Source organism: Doryrhamphus excisus, chromosome 9 (assembly GCF_030265055.1).
Source record: "Doryrhamphus excisus isolate RoL2022-K1 chromosome 9, RoL_Dexc_1.0, whole genome shotgun sequence".
NCBI classification, from domain to species: domain Eukaryota; kingdom Metazoa; phylum Chordata; class Actinopteri; order Syngnathiformes; family Syngnathidae; genus Doryrhamphus; species Doryrhamphus excisus.
In genome coordinates this window covers 11,055,364-11,079,563 of record NC_080474.1, presented here as the reverse complement: position 1 = coordinate 11,079,563, position 24,200 = coordinate 11,055,364, and the positions used below count along the sequence as shown (strand labels likewise).

Below are 24,200 nucleotides of genomic sequence, written 5' to 3'. Positions count from 1 at the left end.
TTTTCTGACATAAAGGGAATTTTGCCCATCATTCACAATCCTTAAGTGAATTTTCTGTGCATTATAACGCAAAAAAACGAGTTTATATGCACTAGCTAACAATGCTGTCATTGGGATACACCTATTTCGACTATGAAACCCTTTAAAACCAACGTTGCATCATTTGATAGACATGCTGTGAACATGCATTAACACATACAGTGATGATGACATGTAATATGCAGTATCTTGGCGATTTCAAACACTACTGAAATGTCTTTGATGCTAACAAACTAACACAATGCTTCGGATACGTACAAGGATACATACCTCTCAATTTCGCTACAAAAACTCAACAAGATGCTCATTGCCGTCAGCATTTTGTACCTGAGGACTGGAGCACACATCTTGTGCTGGAAGACACAGCCATCCCAATGAGAGCGGACATCCTAAGTGTTGTCGCTGCTGCTGTTGTTGTTAACAGAACTAGCATAAGTATGTGTATCGATACATATGTTTGAGTGTCAAGTTGCTGTGTGATGAGTTTGAAGCCCAGAGTCAGATTGTTACATTGAGTAATCACCTGCTGCATTTTCCAATAGGTTGACAAGCTCTATGTATAAACTATTGTGAGTTTATTCATAGTTCATGATTGACTCCTCTCAAATAATGAGCTAACTGGTCGCCACAGACTTGTGTGTGGCAAAACATGCCACTTTATGGCGTGCACACGTGTAGGTTGTACACTGGGATTTACAGTATACTCATTGTGTTCAGTTTTGCTCACCATCATGGCGGACTCTGCTATGGTCTACAGTCTACATTAATGCTGTAAATGAGCAAAACCAATAGAAATGATCTGTTACAAACTGTCACCATCACAAGGCTTTTATTAAGTGTACAGCCAGCGGTGAAGGTGTGAGCAGCTGTCCCTCACTGGATGCTCTCCAACTGGTGAGCAAAGGTGATAAAAAGAAAAAAAAGTGAAATTAAAACCTTTTTCTGCTCTGCAGAGTTTGGAGCGGTGAGAGGCTGGCATGGGAGCCCTGTGGCTTTCATATTGTTTAAATCATCCACTCCACGTTCTGCCAGACTGAACCGAGGAGTTTAATACACTCTGTGCAAGACACATGGATTTATTGCTGTTATATATCTCCCATTTAGGCCTGTGAAATAGTGGAGGCCAGTGCCCTTCAGGCGGTGCTGTGTGGGTGGCCTCCGCTCACTGATGGAAGTATCTTCCATAATATTCTTACTAAGTAGTAGTAAAGTTGCATACTGGAATTGTGGTTGTTTACAACCTTGCTAGTATATTTGAGTCGTCTTTTTTTCTATGGGACATTTTACACTTCCTAATGAAGTTTGTGGTAAGTGAGGAGCTCAACCTTGCTTTCGGAAGGTTGATACTTTGCTACAAAGTCATCCATGTTTATTTTTCAAGGTATAAGCAATGCAGAGGCCAGACAACCAGGTAAAGCGCCCAGCTTCAGTGTGAACTGGACGGTGGGTGACCAGGGTCTGGAGGTGATCAACGCCACTACCGGCAAGGATGACATGGGCCGAGCCTCACGCCTCTGCAAGCATGCCCTCTACAGCCGTTGGGTGCGCCTGCACTCCAAGGTACACAGTTGAAGAGTATGGTACATCTCAGCCAGGAAAAAAAAACACAAATGACATTGTAACTGAAGTACAAAAATTGTAATCGTGGCCCATACTTCCATACTCAATTGAGACGCAATACAAGGTATGGCGCGCATTGTAATCTTTACATGAAAATAACAATTTATTTACAAACATAACCCTAATAAACAATTTCCAATTTTCACATTTGGAACTGAATTGCGTGTTTGCGCACGCTTGTCAATGCATTCAAATTTCCCCTCAATGCAGAATCTCTTCAATGCTACAAGATTTTTCACTTCCTGGTTCCTGTGCAGCGTGTATTTCCATGGGAAAGTTGCAGGCAGAGTTCTTATAAAATGCACTTCTTCCACCTTGTGGCCGATGTTCTGCCTTAAAACTGCACCAAACATGCATTCTTATATTGTGGAGTTGTGTCATCACCTCTTTTTGCCTCTAGCACTAAAATAAGTAGAAATATGTTGGGTTGAAAAACTAGAATAGATTACAATAGAAAACCTTTATTGTCATTGCACAAAGTACAACAAGATTAAAAAAGGCTTCTCCTGTTCTCCAGTCCGCATACAATATAAATTAAATTAATATGAAACCAAACATAAAACACACTATAAACCAGGGGTCTCAAACTCAATTTACCTGGTGGCCACCGTAGCTATGTTCTGGGTGAAGCCGGGCCGCATCAGGTTTTCCAAAAAAAAAAAAAAAACGCATTTATTAAAAACTGGGAAAAAAATCAATAAAAAAACTATCTTCAATGCTTTTGCTTCTGCTATACCCTACACTTTTTCAGTACTTTGGTTCCGGTTTTCCACACCAAAATATCTGATAAAACATTCCACTGTTCTCAAATATCTTAATTTTTATTTTTCTATACACAAAATAAGATAAAAAAAATAAACAAATTAAGAATAAAGACAATAAATCAATCAATCAGTAATAAATAAGTAAAATAATAATAAAACAGCAAATAAGAAAAACGTAAGAAACCACATACAGTTGGTAGAGAAATTATTTTTTTCAGATTCAAATGTACAGTATTAACAGTTATTTAACCTTTAACATGAACATTAATGAAACTTAATAATTTTACCCAATTAGCAAGTTAGCATCGTACTCAGTTCCATCTGGGAGCAGCGTCGTAACTTTAACAACATGTTTGATGAGATGCTTTATCTTGACGTGTATTTTCCGTTTTACAGGAAAAACAGGGTAGGGTAACAGTATGGGCGGGGCAAAATCATGTTAATTGTGTCCGGTGTGCACACAGCTTTAAGCTGTCATTTCAACATTAAACTTTGGTATCAAGGTGGGGGCCTCAAACTAGCATCTCGCGGGCCGCGGGTTTGAGATCCCTGCCATAAACTATGTATTGCACAAAAATATTGCCCTTCATTTACGTATTGCACAGATGAGGAATAGTGAGGTCGTTTGTAGGCAGCAGCTTTAACAATGAAAGGAATGTCAGTGTTTTACATGTATAAATATGTCTTTGGTTACGAATGAGTTCCAATTTAACTCATGATCTATCATTTATCCTAAAAAGAAATATAATAATAATAATAATAATAAAACAAATAAATTGGGACCCAATAATGACCCCTGAGGGACATTTGGATGGGCAAATCTTTTTTCTTTTTTTTTATTTTATTTTATTTTTTTTAGAAGGTTCCACCTGTATATAGCCACTGAACACAATATTCTTTGTGCCTTGAAAAATCAGTCAAAATCATCTAAAATGGTCGGTATGAGTGAGAATGAATTAGTTAATTAATACCATATACTGTTTTGTATTGGAATATGAATATTAGTAAAAAAAAAATTAAGCACATTTGTTTTCCCAACTTAAGCATTTTCAAGCATAAAAATGGTCAAATGAATTAAAACATAAATGTAAAAGACTCATTCAAAGACGTGATATGGATTAATCTACACTGGTCACTGGTGTCAGTATACATGACGTACTGTTGGACGCCCATTCCCATCGCTGACTGTCCTGTCCTTCCTCATCAGCTGTCTTCCGTGTTGAGGATCAAGGTGCCGAAGCCCGCTTCCTACCACGACGCCAAGCAGGCGGCCACAGAGTACCACTCCGCCAAGCAGGCGCTCATCAAGGCGTTCCACAAGGCCGGTCTGGGTGCTTGGGTCAAAAAGCCAATTGAGCAAGACCAGTTCACACTCAGCTCCTGAGGGAGCAATTTTACCAAGAGATTTTGAACCCCCTCACCCCAAGTCCCCTGTTAGTCCTCCTCCCCCTCCCCCGACTGATCCGGCCTGAAAGAAAGATATACCCACGTTAGGAGCCCGCCCACGTAGAACTTTGCCTCCGTCCGTGTTTGCACGCACTTGCAGCTGTAACCTGTTATGGAAATCAATGTGCATCGTTTCTTCATCCATCCTCATCTCATCAGGGGCATTCCTGAATTTGATTTGTTTTTACCGACTGTGGGTAAAACTGGAATCTTATGTTGTAGACATTGACCATGCGTGTTTTGTCTTTTATGTTGTTGGGTGATGCATGTTGTCAGATTAGGGTGAAACGTAGCCTAGATATGCTCGGGCTGAAGCCGATGATAACGGACCTAAAGATACACTTCATACTAATAATAATCACCATGAGAAGATGTGCATCATCTGCAGGATTTAAATGTAGTGCTGAGAAAAAAAAGAGTAATAGCAAGTAGTAAAGTGTGATAATCTGATCTTAGTATCTTTTATTAAAAATGGTAAAAGACACGTTGGCCTTTTTCTGCTTACTTGGGAACAAAGTAAGTCAGGTGTCACAGTAGATTTGTTGCCTGTGTATTTGTTGTGATGGTATCATTAAGGGGGGGGGGGTGTCTTGTAGTCCCTGCTAGGTCTTGTTTTGTGTGTGTGTGTGTGTGTGTGAGGAACACATACAGAGTGTGAATGCATGGCAGCATCTTCCTCAACGGGCAGCTTTCAGTCTATTTTCTACATTTGTGCTTATTGTTTGGTCCAACTGGAAAAAAAGGGGGTTTTGTTTTCTTAACAGTGGTCTTTTATAGTCTAAATTATACAGCAGTTTAAAATATATATAAATATATATATAGATTTGAACGGTTGATATTTTTGTATGTATGAAAGTACATACCTGCTGTCAGTAAAAATGTATTTAAAAGTATTCACTATGCAAAACTTGCCCGATATAGTTTATTTATCGTATACTATTTACTACATTGTTGACATGTCGGCGTCCATTTTAATGTTAAAAGCTAATAATTAGTCAAGCTAATGTCACTTTAAAGCTAAATTTGGAGAATGTTCATGCAAGAGTTTGAACCGATTGGAAGTATTTATTATTGATTAGTAAGGGTGGGCGATACTGCAAGGTTTGATACTGATTCAATGTCGAGTCATTACCACGCCAGTATTGGGATTTTGCCTCAAAATAAACACTTTATATATATTTTTGCCAACAATATAATAATACAGCAAAAAATAACGCAAGTAAAAGATACACCCATAAAATGACTATTGTTGACACCCACAGCACATTCCCCACAAAAACACTCCTCTTCTCTCTTTAGTTGCCATTGTTCACTCACAACACAATCCAGGTTAAAGCACTAAATATGCCATGCACACTTATCAACATCCTTCGGCCTGGTTGTTAGGCCAGCAGACTAGACCAGATTTATCACAGGGGTGTCCAAACTTTTCCACTGAGGGCCACATACTGAAAATGGAAAAAGGTCACTTTGATATTTTGTAAAGCAACACATTTAGATGTGCTAAAAAGTTATACATATTTTAAGAAAAAAATGCATTTCAGCTTTGTGATATCGCTGAAAAGGCCTGCTATTTGTATGAACGTCTCTTCTTTTTTGCTCTTTTATTCCCATTTTTAAAGTTTTAAGTTTCCCAAGTTTTAAGTTTTTTTTTAATTTTCCAAAAATTTCAACTTTCTTCTAAAATTATATTTTTATTCATTTTATATTTCTAATAAATTTTCTTTTCCTAATATTATGACTTTTTTGCCATTATATCATAGCTTCCCCACCAACATTGCTAAAAACTACAGTGTTTTATTTAGTTTTTTTCATACTGCAAAATTAAAAATATATTTTGTTTTATTGTAACCCCTACTAAAATTGGATTATTTTCCCCTCATATTGGGTCATATGGGTTTATTCTTGTAAAATAGTGACTTTTTTCCCCATTAGAAGACAACATTCCTTTGCTTAATATTTTGACTTTATTCTCATAAAATAGCAATTTTTTTCCATTTCTCCTGTCATTTATTTTCCCAACTATTTCAGACGTCTTCTTGTAAATTGTCTTTTCATAATTATGACTTTATTCCCATAACACTTCTGACTTAAACGTTATTTGTTTTTTTTAGGTTTCTGATAATTTTATGACTTTAAATGTTTGAACATTATGCTACTAAAATAATGTAATTTTTTCCTCATAGAAAGAAAATGTTATTCTTGTAAAATTACTGTTTATTTTTCATTTTTTTAATGAATTTCTTTTATTTAAATTGTATTTTTAGAATGTGTCAGGGGCCAATAAGAAAAAAACAACAACCCGCAGGCCACATTTTGGACACCCCCGTGTTATCGTAACAATTTACCATCATATCTTAACTTAGCTTCAGCCCATCAAAGCTTATACTTCCATACGTTTCATCTCACAGTACAAAACAGTTCAAGGACCCCTGAAATCTCACCACTTATCAGTGAAACTGTACATTTCCACTGAACATTTGACCTGCGTTATCATGCCTTTATACTGTCAATTATTACCCACTTCGGGAAAATTAGATGTATTTTCAACGTAGGTAATGCAAAAATATAAATCTCATGGCTCTCGCATGGACCCAATACTGATACCATCAAATGATATCGACATTTGTATCGGTCCGTCCACCCTTACTGATAGAAGATTGACAGGTTTTGTACACTGGCGTCATTGTTGTTCCATTAAAGTCCAGTGCATTCAAATTGTTGTAGATGTAGAAGATGTTTGGTGTGATGTCAGGTGGAGTTGGCTGCTTCACATTTATCTTAATACCTCTAAAAAAAAAAAAAAAAAAAAAAAGTTTTTAAAATGGTAACAGTGACAGTAAAGTAACGGTCATCTTGTCGAGTAGTTTACATCGCTCTGTCATCCTAGGTCAGGGGTGTCCAAAGTGTGGCTTGTGGTTGTTGTTTTTTTTATAGACATTGGCTCATTTAAAGTGTACAAGGAAAAAAATGTGGAAAGAAAATATAATTTTATCAGAATTAAGTCAAAATATTACAAGCATAAAGTCAGACAAAAATTTTATCTACTATTATTAAATTGATCTATTACTATCTACTTTATCAGTATGAAAAAAAAGTTGTACATTTACGAGAATAAAGTCAAAATATTAGGTGAATAAAGTCACAATATGACCAAAAAGTTAGCATCCTATGAGGAAAAAAGTCAATTTAAGCAAAGTTGTAACCTTTAGGGGGGGAAGTTGACAAGAATGGGTTGTAATTTGAGGGTGGAGAAAGTCATTTTTAATGCCTAACATTAAAATATTGACAGTCATAATACTGTGGAAAAACAAAGTTGCCATTTTTGGAGTATGGGGTTGTAAAAAAAATTATACTACCAGCATCAAGGCAAATCATTATGGGAATAACGTCACAATACGAGAGCAAACAATTAGGAGAAGAACAAAACAACAGCAAAAAACAAAAAAAATTGCTTTCTTGAAAGACTGAAAATATAACTTTAGCATAACTACATGTTGCTTCAGAAAATGGAAAATTGCATCCTTTGTCAGATATGTCCTCAGCCATCGGTAGAAAAACTTTGGACACCCCTGTCCTAGAAGGTTGTTAGAGCAGGGGTCGGGAACCTTTCTGGCTATTTTAACATTTATTTTTTGGATGGAAAAAAAAGATGGAAAAATGTATTATTATTATTAACATTGTTAATAATAATAAATCAAATACTCCTTCCCGTGAATGCGACTTCTGTGTTGCATTGTTTTACGCCGTATCTTTCCTTCTTTTCGCCATTGGGCTCACCAGCCACAGGTTTCCTACCCCTGCATTAGACCCCAGTGGGCGTACTTGACGAGGTCACATTCTCTTCCCAGTCAGAAACTTTAGTGTGTGTGTGTGTGTGCGCGCGCGCGCGGGCTCAAGCTGCTTTAAGCATACTCTGGAATCTTCACCAAAGATGATGTCCATGTGTGTGTCTTTTTTTTTGTTTGTTTGTTTATTCACAATCTGCTGAAAATGATGTAAGAAATATTGAAATCCTGTTTTGGTTTATTTGATGTATATTGTAACCCACCATCATGATTGCTGAATTATTTGTAAATAAGCAACGACGTCAATGACTAATTGTGTACTATCAGATCTTCCCAACCTGAACTGTTTGTTCTTTTTTTTGTTTTTTTTGCTGGAATTGTGTTTCTATTTCAGTGTAATTATTAGTTCTTCAGTACGTGGGCACCATAAAGCATGGCACCAGCACTGCCATGATTATTCCAGGCCTCACTGTCATTGTAGCCAACAAGAAGACAAACATTATGCACTGTATGTACCGAGCCTCAGCAACTAGCATCCTGCACGTGTGGAGTCAGGAGGTCAGGAGGTCAGGAGCATCTCTCACGTGTCATCTTTCAATTGAGAATCTTCCAGAATTGAATGTCAACAGAAAATTGGATGTTTTTTTTTTTTTTAAAAAAGAAAGAAAATCACAACAATCCTGCGCCAAAGTCCCATGCGATATCCCTCCCATCTGCTGTGATGTCACTGCATTGCCAAACCCCCCCCACCTCCAGACTGAGCTCTTTTGTAGATTTGCCCTTAAAAGACTTCTTCCTGCTTGTACTTTTTTCTCCTTTTGACTGCACCGAAGATGTCAACTGATGATGTCACAATAAGAACCCGTCCCCTCGCCGTGGAGACAAGAACTGAGCTGAATTATCCTCATCCCCCCCCCCAGACCTGTAAATTCTGAATGATTCTCAGTGCCCCCCATTCCAAGTGTGTGAAATCTGGACAGTAAAACCTTGCATGTATTTACCAACACTGACGCTGCACCTCGCATGATTAACTTCTAAAGGACTCGTGTAGAGACAAAAAAAAAAGATACATAAAATGAACAAAAGAATAAAAGACTTCTTAGTTTACTTCCGCATGTGTGTTGGAATTGTTTCTTGGTTCGATTTTCATTAAAATAGGAGGATGTCGTCCAATAGAAGACTTATAAAGATGATCAAGACATGTAATCTGTTTCCTTTAAAAGGTCGGTCCAAAGCCGAATCATTCATTCATTTTCTACCGCTTATCCTCACAAGGGTTGCAGGGGTGCTGGAGCCTATCCCAGCTGTCTTCGGCGACCCCGGACTGGTTGCCAGCCAATCACAGGGCACATATAGACAAACAACCATTCACACTCACATTCATACCTTTGGAATTTGGAGTCACCAATTAACCTAGCATGTTTTTGGAATGTGGGAGGAAACCGGAGTACCCGGAGAAAACCCACGCATGCACGGGGAGAACATGCAAACTCCACACAGAGATGGCTGAGAATTCTATCCCATTTTTGGCCCCATGGAGGGATATTCTGAAGCCATACTGAATGAAATTGAAATGATTTTTGGCTTGAGCCCTTTAAATTCTTATGTAATTTCTAATGTAATTTTACCATTTTTAAAAATGGAAAAACATGCAGTATTTTTACAAGAACAATGCAATATTATGAGAAAATTTAGCAGAAAGTTAGAAAATTTTCTAAGAAAAATGTAATTTTTGAAATATTAAAAGAAAAAATTTGTTAGAAGAATTAGTAAGAATTAGTAAAAATTTGTTTATATTTTGAGTAAAATGCCATTTTAGTAGCTTAGAGTTGAAATATTACAAATATTTCATAATATGAGAAAAACAACAATACAATACAATTTTTGGAAATTTGAGTTTTAATTATAGTTCTAAACAAGGCTGTCAAAGTTAACTGATTACTATTTTAATTCACTATTAACATGCACACGTTCAATCTGAGGAAGTTTGTAGTTTGAGGGAGCAGCAGTGAGTGGAAGTAAATGTGGGAGAAATACTGAGCAGAAATAGACAAAGAATAAATTGGTAAATTTAGTTTCAAAGCCCCGGCAGATGGCTAACAACAAGGCCAAAGTTATTTGTATTTCTTGTCGCTGTGATTTGAGTTATCATGGATTACGTCTCCTGCCAGAGATTTAGTGTTACTGGAGCTGCTAGCGGCTGACAACGGGTGGACAATAAGAGTAACAGAGCGGATCCCAAAACTGCAAAGGAGGGACAAACTCCCTGACCGATTTTGGACAAGGCTAGCAAAACCTCACCAGATATCCACGAAACATTTGAATTTTTCACCTCACAACTTGAAGTCCATGGATGACAACTCTGGCAACCACTCAGTACTTTTGGCGGCCGGGAAGTGTTTCTTTCAAACGTAAGAACTGTGGATGGAGAAGATTTCTTGGCCTGACCAATTGCATCAGAGTAGGCGTGGTCAGGGGAACAGGCTGTGGAACGTTCATCCAAGAGGAGAAGAATGCAGATTTATCTCCTACACAACTACAGATTATAATAATAGTAGTATAAGTATAGTATAATAATATAATACAGATTATAGACTAAAACCTGGGATCCTGTATCTTTTAAAAGACCCTGAAATGAGCAAGATAGTCATGTGACCTTCCTCAAATAACTCCATTCTTTCCTAACGCCCCCTCAAAGATCCTAAGAAAAAAGAAAACATAATTTAATCCTTTGAGTTCTCATCCGCACGTTAATCCCTCCAGTGATGTCATGCAAGAATCAAAGTTTTGTGTGACTTTTGAGGCATACACCTCGAGAAGTTAAGTAGAACTCCAATCTCAGGGACGTTATACACTTGACCAAAGAATGGCCCTGGTGCCATTTTCAGCCTTTTTTTTAATTATTGGTAATGGTAATGGTTTTATTTCATTTGAACATGCATCAGATTACAATTACAATCACATAATCAGTTCACAGTTCCACATGTCCAAAAGGAGTAGGAAGAAGCAAAGCTTATTAAATCCTACCCCTGCATCTGGTACTTTTACAATCAGTAACTGTTACATTTGTTCACTTCCTGCTTTCCATAATACAGTTTAAGTTTTTTCTTGTTTTTTTTTTGCATTTTTAATTATTTTATTTTTGTCACGTACCGTATCAAGTACGAGGTGATATGACCATACAATGACATAATGGGTACCATAGTAAGTGTCAATATAGTGATATATATAGCACATCATGACTGGTTCAAGACTCTTCATCCTTGTATTTAGCAAACATCAACTGCTTGTATTGTTTCTTGAATTGGCTCATCGTTGTGCATTGTTTGATTTCCTTACTCAATCCATTCCATAGTTTGATTCCTTATACTGAAATGCTATGGCTTTTTAACGTAGTCCTAGCATATAAGTTTTTCATATTTTTGCTCTTGTAGAGAAGTATTGGATGACATTTTTAGGTAATTGGTTGTTTTTAGCCTTATGAATTATTTTAGCTGTTTGAAGATTAACTATATCAGCAAGTTTAAGTATTTGTGATTTTAGTAACAAGGAGTTGGCATTCAGCATATGGTAAATATAAACAATAATTCATTATTATTGATCTATATTACTAGATCTGACACTAATTTGCTTTGCAGAGCTAAATGGGATTTACATCCCGATGTTTGTGCTCCTAAGTGCAAAAGTAAGGAACGTCTCAAGAGGCCTGCATGGATTTTCAAGCTTGTAGGAAGAAAACTGGGATGCAAATTATGTTCTCCAGGTTGCAAGGGCAAGGCAGAGTGTACTAAAAGTTTAAAAGTACATTGTGTACATTGGCCGGGCAGCGGCTCCTCCCGGGGCGGGCGACTTCTCCAGCCGTACATTATGGATCTCCCGACCTCACATAGCAATCGAAGAGAGTGCGCTGCACGAGTCTCGCACCATGCCCACACACATACATCCCTAGTGAACGAAACGTACAACAGCCTTGCATGAAGAGCACCTAAAAGTGGGTGTCATAAATCACTTGCTACATAAGCACGTCACACCCCTCATACCGCCTACTTCCTCTATGTGTAAAATTATGGATGTACTGTAAGTCCCGCTTTGTGTGGATGTTTTCTTCAAAACATCTTCCCCACATCAGCTCACACAATTATATAAAAATGACGCTTGTGCAAGGTTTACATGCACAATAAAGGCACCGAGCTCATACGATTGAGAATTGGGACGAGTGTGTGTGGCTGAGTGGCTGTCAGCGGAGAGAAAATGACAAATCATTAGCTTTGTCCGCCACTAAATGGGAGTCGCACGCTCGTTCAAGGCCCACATTTCCATTTCAATTTTCTGCTCAACAGACTTGATGTATGGTGAGAATCACATGGCAAGATCAGTCTCCACCTCACCATCCTGTTATTCACTGCTACAGTACCTCGGTGACCTTCTGTGTGTGTAACAGCACCGTGTTCAAGGCGAGGGGATGATTAGGCCGCTGAATCTCAAGGTAAAAGTATGTTAAGGAGAATAAAGAGCATCCACTGTAGTATCTCACCTACACTACCACATATTGCTATACTATTTATCTTATTATTGCTCTTCAATATGTTCAAAAATTATTTTTAATTAAATATTTAAACTATGATTTGACAAACTGTATCTGAAGGTTTGTCCTAACAAAATATCATGACATCACTACGTCTAGTATGACAAAAAAAAAAGTAACGGTGAAGTACAAATTGTGTCTCAAGGTGTTTACTAGCCAACAAAAGGCCGTATTGCCAACGATGACAGTTTCCATGATGAAATCGCAGATCGCTTTAGCCCTCAGGTCGTCTCTGTCAAACTGTGCACTTTTCAAACACTGCAGTGATAGGAACAAGCCCCGGGTGTCGTAGTGATGTGATGTAGCTCTATGTTTATTTCAACGAATTGCGGAATGTTTGCAGAGCATTTGGAAAAATGTCAAAAAACAGTTACAAGTCCCACACGATCCACGGCGAGTTTGTTTCCAAGTGAGCTCAGGCGAAGTTAGGGCAAAGTTACGAGGAAAGCTATTCATTCATTTTCTACCGCTTATCCTCACGAGGGTCGCGGGGGTGCTGGAGCCTATCCCAGCTGTCTTCGGGCGAGAGGCGGGGTACACCCTGGACTGGCCGCCAGCCAATCACAGGGCACATATAGACAAACAACCATTCACACTCACATTCATACCTATGGACAATTTGGAGTCGCCAATTAGCCTAGCATGTTTTTGGAATGTGGGAGGAAACCGGAGTACCCGGAGAAAACCCATGCATGCACGGGAAGAACATGCAAACTCCACACAGAGATGGCCAAAGGTGGGATTGATTGTTTGTCTATATGTGCCCTGTGATTGGCTGGCGGCCAGTCCAGGGTGTACCCCGCCTCTCGCCCGAAGACAGCTGGGATAGGCTCCAGCACCCCCCGCGACCCTCGTGAGGAAAAAGCGGTAGAAAATGAATGAATGAATGAATTATTTTTATTATATTTAAGTTCAATGATTTGTCTGGTTTTATCAAACCGCCTTTTAAATATTAATTTCTACTGTGATTATTAAGTTCTGTATGTTCTTTCCTAAACAAAATTCAGTCATTTGCAAGTAGTGGTAAAATTAAACCGTTTTGGTTCTGATATTGACCCCTGAGGTATGCCGTCCACTATTTTCTAGATATGCAGATGTATTTCAACCTCACAAATTCCTTCCTGTTCATTAGTAGCTTTTCACCCAGTTAAAGCCACAAATAAACAATACCACGCCAAAGTTTGCTCTTCATCTGCATTGTCTGTGCGTATGGAAGAAGCAGCTGCCTACCTACAAAAATAAAGCTGAGGAAAGCACTAGAAATAACATAGCTTGCACTCAGATGGGTGTTCTTTTGATGGGAGAGACGTACATAATGAACTGCACTGGGATCCCCTGTCAGTCAGTGAAATAGGGACTCAGGAAATGCTTTTGATGATATGTTAAACTATACATGAATACAGTATAATTGAAAGCCTAATTGGTAATGACGAGCATGGAAATGACCACAGATGCTTGCCGTCAGCTGTTGTTCTTAGATTATTCTTATATATTGTATATTAAACAAGACCTCTACAGATGTGTGTGTGTCAGAGAGAGAAGAAAGTGTCACAAGGAGACCCAAATGGAGCTTATCTGTAAACTCAGGCCTTCCTTCGTCACGACGGCACCCCTCTGATGAAGACACTTCGCACCTGACAGAATAATTAGAATAGAAGGAGGAAAAAGTTGACATTTGCATTTTGACCTTTGCGATATACGCAGGGAAAATTGTTCTGCACTTTCCCTCCAGAGCGCATTATAATATCATTCCGCCCTTGTGTTTGTCTGCATGCGTGAGTCCACATTTAAGCGTGTTTAAAGGGCGGAGGTGCACATAATGGCTCTCTATGCATTCAGACAATGTGAGGAAAGAATACATTTATAGCACATTACTCAGCTATCACGTCATTAATGAACTGTTTTCCAGCAAGCCGCCTCTGTTTGAATAGCTAAATTGTCAAAACAGTGTGCAAACCTCCACTAATAGCCCAGTGTCCTTGTCACTGACAGGACTCTGCCAAAGTCAATTTGAAAATCCACTGACTGTGTGTGTGTGTGTGTGTGTGTGTGTAAAGTCTGTGAGGAAAAAACATTTTAGAAAATGATCTGTAGTGTGGCCTATTATATTTCTGCATAAGAAAGATATTAATTCCTTGCTAGTGTAGTGGTTGCCAATGCTCATCACCTCCTCTTTCTGTGGGTTGAAACTCAAAGATGAACTGAAAGGAAGATATACTTAAAGCCTTTAGGAATTCATTCAGTGCATGTTGACAGTGTCGTCTTCGCTTTGTTTAATTCCTACTATCCAAGCTAGAGATAATGAGTTAATTAATGAGCTTTCCGAGATGCCGACGGGTGGATTTTGGATTAGACAGGCAGGCTGCTGCACATGTTTCACAAGCCATAATGTTTAGCAAAGCAAATATTTACCTTACAGATAAGCAATACATGTTCACCATCTCGTCTAATTCTGCCAAGGAAGCAAATATGTTCACTGTTTAATTCACTCCTTGCAACATCGTGATCTTATTCTAGAAAAACACAAATTCAATCCATCTTTATGTTGTTAAAATTGGGTGGTGAGTGAATTTGCATATTGATTTGTAAACTGACACACTGTCCTTCAGGCTGTGCATGCATGCAGTCCTTTGGCCAAGGTTATTTTGGATTTTTTTGAGACTTTTCGCCAGACAGCTGTAATCGGGGACACTTTGGTACAATTTTTACACAATTAGTAGTATTTCTGAACTGATGGAGATTGTGAACAGGATGTGAAGAAGCGTGTACAGTCATGGATGGATGGAACGGGTGGAGAAAAGTGTCAGGCGTGATGTGTGATAGACAAGTTTCACCTGACATGAAAGGAAAGGTATACAAAACTGTGAAGAGACCAGCCATGTTGTTTGGTCTAAAGACAGTGTCACTGAGGAAAAGACAGGAAGCATAACTGGAGGTAGCAGAGATGAGGTTGTGAGGTTCTCATTGGGAGTGACCAGGATGGATAGGATCAGGAGCGAGTACATCAGAAGGACATTACATGTTGGAGGCCTTGGAGATAAAGTCAGAGAGGCCAGACTGAGATGGTTGGGACATGTCCAGAGGAGAGATAGTGAATATATTGGTAGAAGGATGCTGCGTTTAGAGCTGCCAGGTAGGAGGCGTAGAGGAAGACCAAAGAGTTTTATGGATGTAGTGAAGGAGGACATGAGGTAGTTGGTATGAGAGAGACAGATGCAGAAGACAGGGTTGGATGGAGGAGATTGATTTGCTGTGGCGACCCCTGAAGGGAAAAGCCCAAAGAGAAAGAAGTAGTTGTTCTGAAGTAAAGCAGATATCACAACATTGGAATTTAGTCAAAACCACAGACCACCTTCAGTGATTGAACACCACAAACACCTCCACATTTAACATTTACAGATTTTTGGTCAGATTTTTGGTCTGAAAACTCAAAACATTTTTGAAAACATGTTGCATAAGAAAACCTATACATGTTTAGCGATGAGATTCCGCTCTGTGTTTGGTAGTCCTTGAACATACCATAGTTTCTGTAGGCAGCAAAAGTGAAAGCTATGAGTCAGTCTGATGAAAGAGGTGCATACCTTTAAAGTTTACTTACTTAATTCCAGACTGTTTATTTGGACAGGTTTCATGTCTTGTTTCTGCATAAATGCAATAGCAAACAAACAAACAAAAAAAAGACCTTATACAGATACAGTGCCTCAGTCAGTGAGCCATGAAACAGCAGCAATGTGCCAGATAGACAACTGTGAGAGAAAAACAAGACATTTTTTATTAAACCTAGAGCCAGAAAAGTAGGAGAAATATGGAAAATCCAGCTGGCGCACTAAAAAGGTTGTGGGGAAAAAAAGGCAGCTTCAAATAAAAAATATGCTGCAAAGTTTGAATAATTAAGAGCTAGATGAATGAATCTTTCTGACCCATATAAAATGCATGTCTGGTTTTGACTTTTTTCTGATTTTACCCAAGCAAAATATGATATCTTATTATTGATGAGGAGTTTGAGAAAAGATATTATTCTCTTTATTTACCACAAGAATGTTGACGACAGCAGAGTCTAGGTCATGTATAAAACAAATCTTTTTTTAATCAAATTCATCTGTATGAGGTGATGCCCTTTACTTATTTTAAAGGTGTATTTGGTTTGATTTTGTTTTAATTACTCACGCGAGCACTGTGAACACACAATTCAATTTGTGCCGTCTTACTTGCACCTTTAAGTAATCTGTTATATCACAAGTAACAAAATCATTAACAGGATTTATACAAGAGTTGTGTTATGCAGCCACCTAGTGGTTCCACTGTTCCACTGTTAAATGTTTAATTACATAATTGCACAATGGAAATATGTCACAGTGGACCCCGGATGGACATAAAACAAATACAGTAAGTAAAAATACATACCGTACAACTTTAAGTTGACTTAACTTCAACTACGTTATCAAATTGACATTTGGCCTTAACTGCATTTAAAGTTTATTTTAATAATACTCCAGCCTGCATATTGTCCTTTTAAAATCAAAATTTCAAATGTTATCAAACCAGTTCTATTATAAAGATGTACAGTTGTAGCTTGGATGAAAATTGAAGCAAACTTCAGACAAAATGCTTTCAGAACAAAAGTAGTGACATTTTTCTTGGTTTGGATCACTAATAAATAAAACGTACGTTCGAAGTGCAGATCAGCTATAGGTTCTAAGATACAGTGTTGGGTCACAATAGGACATTTATGCAAAATAAGGGAAATATGTTGGTTAATCAGAACATACAGTGTATCTACAAGGAACCAGTTCTATCCGAAAGCCTCTCCAATACTTCCAATCATTTTAATGTCTATTTTATTCTCTTGACAATGGACAAAATGCATCCATGTAGAGAAATTACATGAAGTAGCAGAAATTGGCTTCTGCATAATTATAAGCATCTGGTGGGAAACCTCCTGAAGTCCTACAAAACCCTTGGCTGCAATATGTCACTGAGCCAAGCTGATCTTCATGCAACTGCAAGCAGAACTACGTGCAAAACTACATTCATTCATTTTCTACCGCTTATCCTCACGAGGGCCGCGGAGGTGCCGGAGCCTATCCTAGCTGTCTTCGGGCGAGAGGCGGGGTACACCCTGGACTGGTCGCCAGCCAATCACAGGGCACATATAGACAAACAACCATTCACACTCACATTCATACCTATGGACAATTTGGAGTCACCAATTAACCTAGCATGTTTTTGGAATGTGGGAGGAAACCGCAGTCCCAGGAGAAAACCCACGCATGCACGGGGAGAACATGCAAACCCCACACAGAGATGGCCAAGGGTGAAATTGAACTCGGGTCTCCTTGCAGCCCGCAAAACTACATGTAACTTGTATTTTAATAGTATGTCAAGTAATGACTAATAATGGGCCATAGTCAACAGTGATCATTTATTAAGTCATTTTTTAAAAAACTGCAGTAAGAGTGAGGGAGCAGGATTTGAACCACGATGTAGCGAGGGCGACTGTATGTACTTTTCAAGTTTTAGAGGCGATAATTGCGGCCAACTTCTTCTGGATCTTCTCCTCATTCATCAGTATGTTGGACCTCATGGTACAAATTTTGTCCTGGTAATCTTTGATCATTTGGTCGAGCTCACCAAGTTCGGTTTTAAGAGGTTCCACCGCCTGGTCTGTTGCTCTGCACAAAAATGATCGCATGTAAAATTAATCGATGAATACTGTGATTATAGTTGAACCTCTAACTCGGAAACTTGAATGACCCAACATTCTGACCCTACAAGGTCATGAGGAGACACAGCATCTACTCTAGGTTCTTGACTTACGTAGGTTCTATGTTGTGTGTTGTGTGCATGCACTCTCACCTCTGCTCCTGCAGCAAAGCCTGTGCATGCTCCTTGTTCTCCTTCCGCCAGCTTTGCAGTTCTGCTTGCATTGCATCTATATCTTCCTGGACATAGTCCATGAGCTTGCCCAAAGGCAGCGCGCTCTGACACACCGACTGAATGGATGCACGGAGACGCTCTATCTCCCGCATAACCAGATCCTGCTCTTTCTTCCAGGCTTCTTCTGACACCATTTTCTGATTATGCAAGAGGATAATGCAATGGCTGAAGTCAAGCTTGATATTTATTTTTTTCTGTTTCATAAACATAAACATGAGAAATCAACAAAATCCACAGTCGTTGCTAGACACTGTTTGTCCATTTTTAATGTTATTTGGGTAATATAAAGACATTGATTAAGGCCATAACATATTTAGCTCCAGACAGATTGAAGTGTTTTCTAGCTTGTATTAGACCTTCAACTGCACTGTAGAGGAACATGTTTGTGGTGCCATGGAGGCATAATTCCACCTCTACACTCCATTTGCTTACATCTTTTTTGTGATAATAACCAGTGCTGCACAGTACATTTCATAACCATCTTAGTGATGTCTGATAGGACTCACTGATCGTCCTACCACTGCCTGTCACACCTGAAAGCCCCCTTTATGATATCCTTTGTGTCCTCAAGGACACTATTCCACCTCTGACCTGTACCTAGCCAGATGAGTCCAACCCATGAAAAATATATGCTCACCACTTCATGGATGACAGCTTTGAAAAAAAATAATTTGAAGGGCTTCACTACACATCTTAAAATAAAACAGTCAGTCAGCTATAGCAGGGATTCTCAAACTGGAGTCCAGGCTTTAGTGAGCATGTTAAATATTTTTTATTACACCTTCAGATTCTCACAGAAGGCCTTGTCTCTCTCTCTCTGTCTCTCTCACACACACACACACATATAGAACAATCAAGAGTTGCGCAACAGTTACATATGACTTATGGAAAGATACTGGCACCTTTAAATGTATTAAAACACAAATGGAGGTGTGCATACCTCTTTAGATTTAATGGAGGACTCGTAGTCTTTTTTTGTCTCTAGAATCTTTTTGACTAGTCCACCTACAGTAAGAGCAACATTCATTAGAAAAGTGACACCTTGTTTTCCTGAAATAGAAATTGTCAACAGTTAAAAGTACAGTAGAACAATATGTCATTCTTTGGCCTTTGGAATGTATATAAACTAGAAGGAAAAAGAAAATATGACTGTACCATGTTTCTCTTCCCCATTAAGGTCATGTGCAGATTCCTGCATAAGACACACATATTAAATATGTCTCGTTGTCATGTACATATCTATACATTGCTTTCTTTACTTACCAACGCCTTCTCAGGGGCATCTGCAAGCTCGGGGGCCGCCTCTGCAACAAGAAACTGCTCATCTTCATTCTCATCATCATCAGAGAACTTCTTTCCATCTCTGATGACTGATGACTTGGCACTAGAAAGCCTACAAAACAAGAAATATGTAATTTGTAAACGTAAAAGGCAGTGCCATCTTTTTGGTTGTGAAAAAGCTCACGTTAGCAGATATTTCCCATATTTTGTCTCTTCAGCACCGACAATTCTTACACAAATAAGTTATAGTGAGGTCACCTGTCAGATGGCACACCATCAGCAAAACTCTCCTGTTTCTTCACTCGAGGGGGAGCAGGACGGGCACTGCTGGGACGCGAGGTTTGCTTGTCACTATCCAACAAAAGGAGCATCAATTGAGGTGAAATAACATGGCAAACTAGCCACAATTTGAGTTGTAAAGCTGTGGCTCACTTAGCCTGATGTCTGTTATTGCGATAGCCAATTCTCGGTACAAAAAACAAACACATTACTGACTCTGGAACAGCAACAACACTGCTTTGCAATCACCCATTTCAAAGTCATGCAAACATCCGGGTTAATGATAACGACTCAAGCTCATACTCTCATGAAATGAATGTTCCACATAAGAAATAATGAAAATCCATCAATCCATCTGTCCGTTTTCTACTACTTAACCCCACTTAGGTTGCGGGTATGCTGGAGCCTATCCCAGTTGTCTTTGGGCAAGAGGCGGGATACACCCTGGACTGGTCGCCAGCCAATCGCAGGGCACATATAGACAGACAACCATTCACACTCACATTCATACGAGGGACGAGGAGCAGAGAGCTACAGGTTTTGCTATGAGTTATTTCTAGAATTCAGTAGAATTAACCGCTTCTTAATCAAATTGTTGGCACCTGCAACTTTGCCTCAGTTGTGGGTTATTTTGCAGCAATGATCAATAAGGTGAAGGAGCTTTGTTTGTGAAGTTGCAAATACAGGATTCATCCTGTAAATAGTAAATTAATAGGGACCTATTCTGCTCATTTTTCGGCCATTTGTATTGAGCTGTGGAGTCCTATAGAGCAGCTACACACAATAACGGGCACAGATAGCTTTCTAGCGCTTTCAGAATCTGCACCTATTCCAGCTGTATTCCATTTTGTGCTTCCTGAAAAAAATATCTATTTTAATTTGTTCCACCCACGCCCTGCCTCCAGGCACACCCACTCTGCTGTGGTCGGTCACTCTCCCAAGTGCTCAGGAGGACGTCTGTATGGCTGCCAAATGCAACGTTATAGGCATTGATGAAATACTTCCTGGTAGACATTGCCAACACCATAACCAGCGAAGCAGAGCTTGGGGGAGGGCCAAGAGTGTATCTGTACTCCAGCACATGCCCATATAAGGAAGTTTGTCACTCTGTGATGTCACAGAGAGACAGTGTTAGAAAAAAAAACTCAAGCATTCAGAGCCATCTCATACTTTTTTCAGGTGTAACCTCATTATCTGAAATTTTGGCCTCATTTAACACGAGAATACAACATTCCCTGAAGGAATCCCAAAGGTATTAATAAAGTATTCTGTCTGTCTGTCTGTTCTAAAAACATTAATACATCAGAAAAGTGGGAAAAGCATAATAGGTCCCTTTTCAAGACACATACCATATTGTACACTAACCTGGAAATGTACATGAATCAAGACAACATTTTTTACATAAAACGTAAAGTACGCTATTCAGGGCTAACCAAGGCATACGCCAACCAATGTCCCATAGTACAGTCAAACCTTGATTCACTCTTTGATGAAAATTCTGTCTCAGTTCTCTCATCCGGGCCACGGCACCAATGTAACCTGCCTGGTCCTTTCAGCCCGTGTTTCAAACCCAGTACAAACACGTGGCTGGCTAGACCAGGCAGATTACATGGTTACTTTTCCGAATCCCCCTTTGCTCATCCTTTTACTATTAAGACAATTCAACAAAACATTGACAGATTAACAAAGGATCAAGTGCTCTCGCGACAGACCTGGAGGATATTTCAGATGGAAATGAGGAGCCTAGAGTATCCCCACCTTCCTTGGGGAGAGGTTTCTGTGTAGCATCTGTGAAAGAAGAATGAGTCAGAGTAAGCCTCTCAGTTGACACTTCATTAAATACACTTGCCTCCCCACAAGAAGATTTAACTACTTCCATTGCCAGCAATGTTAATGAGTCATTCCTTCTACCAATAGAGAAGAAATGATAAAAACATAAATGGGATTGTTGCATAGATTTTATGAAGGGAATGTAAAATATACCCCCTAAAGTGTTCTTCCTGTTTTGGTCAATGGCAGATGCGGACTGAGATAATCTTGTCGGACTAGTGGTTTGTGAGGAAGACTTTGGCCTTTCACTGGCTGCGTTTGGAACCTTTTCTCTTTCATTGTCTTTTGCCTTGATGTTTTCTTTTTCTTGATCTTTTGCCTGCTCCTTTTCCCTGCTCTTTGCTTTTCCTTGTCCATTGTCTTTTTCTGTGTCTCCCTGCCGGTCACAGGCCTTGTCTGGGTCACAGTTTTTAGGCTGGTCCTGTTCACGGCGGTGGTTTTTGGCAGAACGCTCCTTGTCATGACGGTGGTCTCTGTCCCCGTCTCTACGTTGTCTTTCCTGCTCTTTGTGCTGTTCTGTGTCCTTCTCTTCTTTACACTCACTTTGCTCACTTTTCTTCTTGTCCTGGAAATGTTCATACCAAAATATTAATGAAAAGCAAACCAAAGATTTTCAAGTATGGCTTCATACTCAGGAAAGCCTGTGTTTTCAATCATTGAGACAAATTACAGAGACAGTAATTTAGTTAATTATAGATTAAATTCACGGCTGCATGGAGGGCAACAGGATTCTGGCGATATCGTTACTATATATATCGTAAACCAATTCCAGGAAAAATCAAACCACAATCACTTAAATGGGCAAACACTCTGAGGTCAGCCTGTGAATATTCCCATTCATTCAGGTCATTGTATTCTCAGGGCATGGAATTGATCGCAACTGGACTGTTCAGGTTGTCTTGCAAGACGTTTTGCCTCTCATCTGAGCGGGCCTCACCAATTCAGGTTCAATGGTGTGGAGGCAAGCCCAGAAAAGAGTGTTTTCACTCTTGTTTGGTGCAAAAACAAGAGTCGTTAAGGTACAATAGAGCAGGACATCTGTCAGCCAATGACATCGTTTGGACTCCATCATCTGGTATCACAGTATTAAGTTGTAGTAAAATTGAAAGACAGAATCATTGCACATCAGTCAGACCTCTCTTTCCACGTGAAGTTCACATCTCTCCAGATTCTCCTTCAATGTGCTGTCTTTGGTTATCACGTCCAACTTTTCTCCTGCAAGAACTCTCTTCACCGCATCCTTACTGGACATCTTCGAATCAAGTTAATAATTATTTTGACAGCAATAGCAACGTTTTTCATTCAGTTTTATGATATGCATTTTACATGAAGGTTTCAAAATATGTAGTAATTCCAGTAACTATGAAGGCACGGCAGTTTACATTTACATTACTTCCACTCCTTCGACAAACCTTGTTTAGACAGCACTTGGCAATAACCTGCAGCAGCTCATTGGTCTTGTCAGGTTCATGACCAGCAACAATGTGTGCAGGTTTTACTGCAAGAGGCTCCCCGGTCACCAGCGCAACAACATCTATTGCTTTCTGAAGAAATGCCATCTTCATGTCTCTGTCCTATAAAAAGAATTGTAAACACTATGTTGGTGTGAACGTTTGTGCTACAGAGCAAACACATTGGGACATTACCTTTATACACTCTGACCTCAATTCATTGTCTTTGTACAAGCCTTTCATAAAGCCGGTGGTCCTGATTATCTGAGGGTGGTGAGAGAGAAAAAAACTCACATTAATTCCTGTTAAAAATCAGTGTCTTCGGGTATTAAATGTCGGCTGTTTCGTCATCACAAAATGGTTGATTTGTTTCAGAAATGCTTCACTACATTGAAGAACAACACTTCTGTAACATGAAATTCTAAATAGTGAAATTAAAATTCAAATGGTTACGTAAATAAAATGCCTAAATTTGAATTAATCATTACTATAAACACACTATGAAATGCACAGCATAAAATAATACAAGTAAACATTACTCTAAATTAAGCAATATCCTTTTAAGAATATTCACTAAATTGTTGAATGTTGTTCAACTTGTCATATATGTTTTTTAACTAAAAATGTATTGTTAAATTATATATTGTTGCTGTTTTGTACATGTATCCAAGGTAAAAGCACTGAATGCCGCCATTATTAAGACAGGAAGTCTTCAATATTTCAAATTAAATGTCTTAATTAGAAACAATAAGAAATAACAAAACAACATATTGGTTCCATCTCCTATCTAATACATTTTTTCTCTCTCACTGAGCAGTTATTTAATTTCTCACCTCAGAAAATATGTCATGCAGGTATCGAAATGGAGGCTTGCTAAGAAGTTTCTCGCTTAGAAGTGGCTTCTTTATCACCTTTCCGAGCGAGCTTTGCGTCCTTTTTGCAATTACACCGTTCATGGCGGCAGTTTCTGTCCACACTGGGTTGCTTCGACGTCGTGAAGGATGAGCAAAATCCACTTTTTAAACTATATTTTAAAAGACTACAAAGCACAAGCCACCAAGAACACTGGGGAGCTACACTTGGACTTTATTACGTCAGAGGTGACAAATGATGTCACACTTCACCGACATGGTGGACATTATGCAGTAATCGTCACTGAAATGAATACATCACCATGAAC

The 24,200-nt window shown here is 39.0% G+C and overlaps 2 protein-coding genes across 3 annotated transcripts in view; one reads left to right on the top strand and one right to left on the bottom strand.

Moving 5' to 3' along the window:
- Positions 1 to 9,200, top strand: part of adarb1b (adenosine deaminase RNA specific B1b) — a 100,336-nt gene extending 91,136 nt beyond the window's left edge. The window contains exons 9-10 of one of the 2 annotated variants that reach the window (XM_058081178.1): positions 1,421 to 1,599; positions 3,631 to 9,200. In XM_058081178.1, the coding sequence (XP_057937161.1) occupies positions 1,421 to 1,599; positions 3,631 to 3,807 (356 nt within the window). In that variant the 3' untranslated portion in view covers positions 3,808 to 9,200. The remainder of the gene's footprint in view (positions 1 to 1,420; positions 1,600 to 3,630) is intronic. The other variant, XM_058081179.1, reaches the window with a different exon arrangement.
- An 8,525-nt stretch (positions 9,201 to 17,725) lies between these two features.
- LOC131136021 (TRAF3-interacting protein 1-like) lies at positions 17,726 to 24,151 on the bottom strand. The gene is made up of 12 exons (XM_058082480.1): positions 23,854 to 24,151; positions 23,216 to 23,284; positions 22,982 to 23,143; positions 22,705 to 22,821; positions 21,723 to 22,134; positions 21,452 to 21,527; positions 19,719 to 19,811; positions 19,443 to 19,572; positions 19,335 to 19,371; positions 19,120 to 19,184; positions 18,099 to 18,316; positions 17,726 to 17,914 (listed from the first exon to the last, which is right to left on the bottom strand). Exons 1-12 carry the CDS (start codon positions 23,974 to 23,976, stop codon positions 17,752 to 17,754), a joined length of 1,665 nt encoding a protein of 554 aa, XP_057938463.1. The 5' UTR covers positions 23,977 to 24,151; the 3' UTR covers positions 17,726 to 17,751.
- Positions 24,152 to 24,200: the final 49 nt, after the last annotated feature.

Excerpts from the sequence above, each read along its gene's own strand:
- LOC131136021 (XM_058082480.1), bottom strand. The coding sequence starts at position 23,976 with ATGAACGGTGTAATTGCAAAAAGGACGCAAAGCTCGCTCGGAAAGGTG. Across the intron at positions 23,144-23,215 it reads TGAGGTCAGAGTGTATAAAG|GACAGAGACATGAAGATGGC; the intron begins GTAATGTCCCAA and ends TTCTTTTTATAG. Across the intron at positions 17,915-18,098 it reads GCTTTGCTGCAGGAGCAGAG|AGCAACAGACCAGGCGGTGG; the intron begins GTGAGAGTGCAT and ends ATTTTTGTGCAG.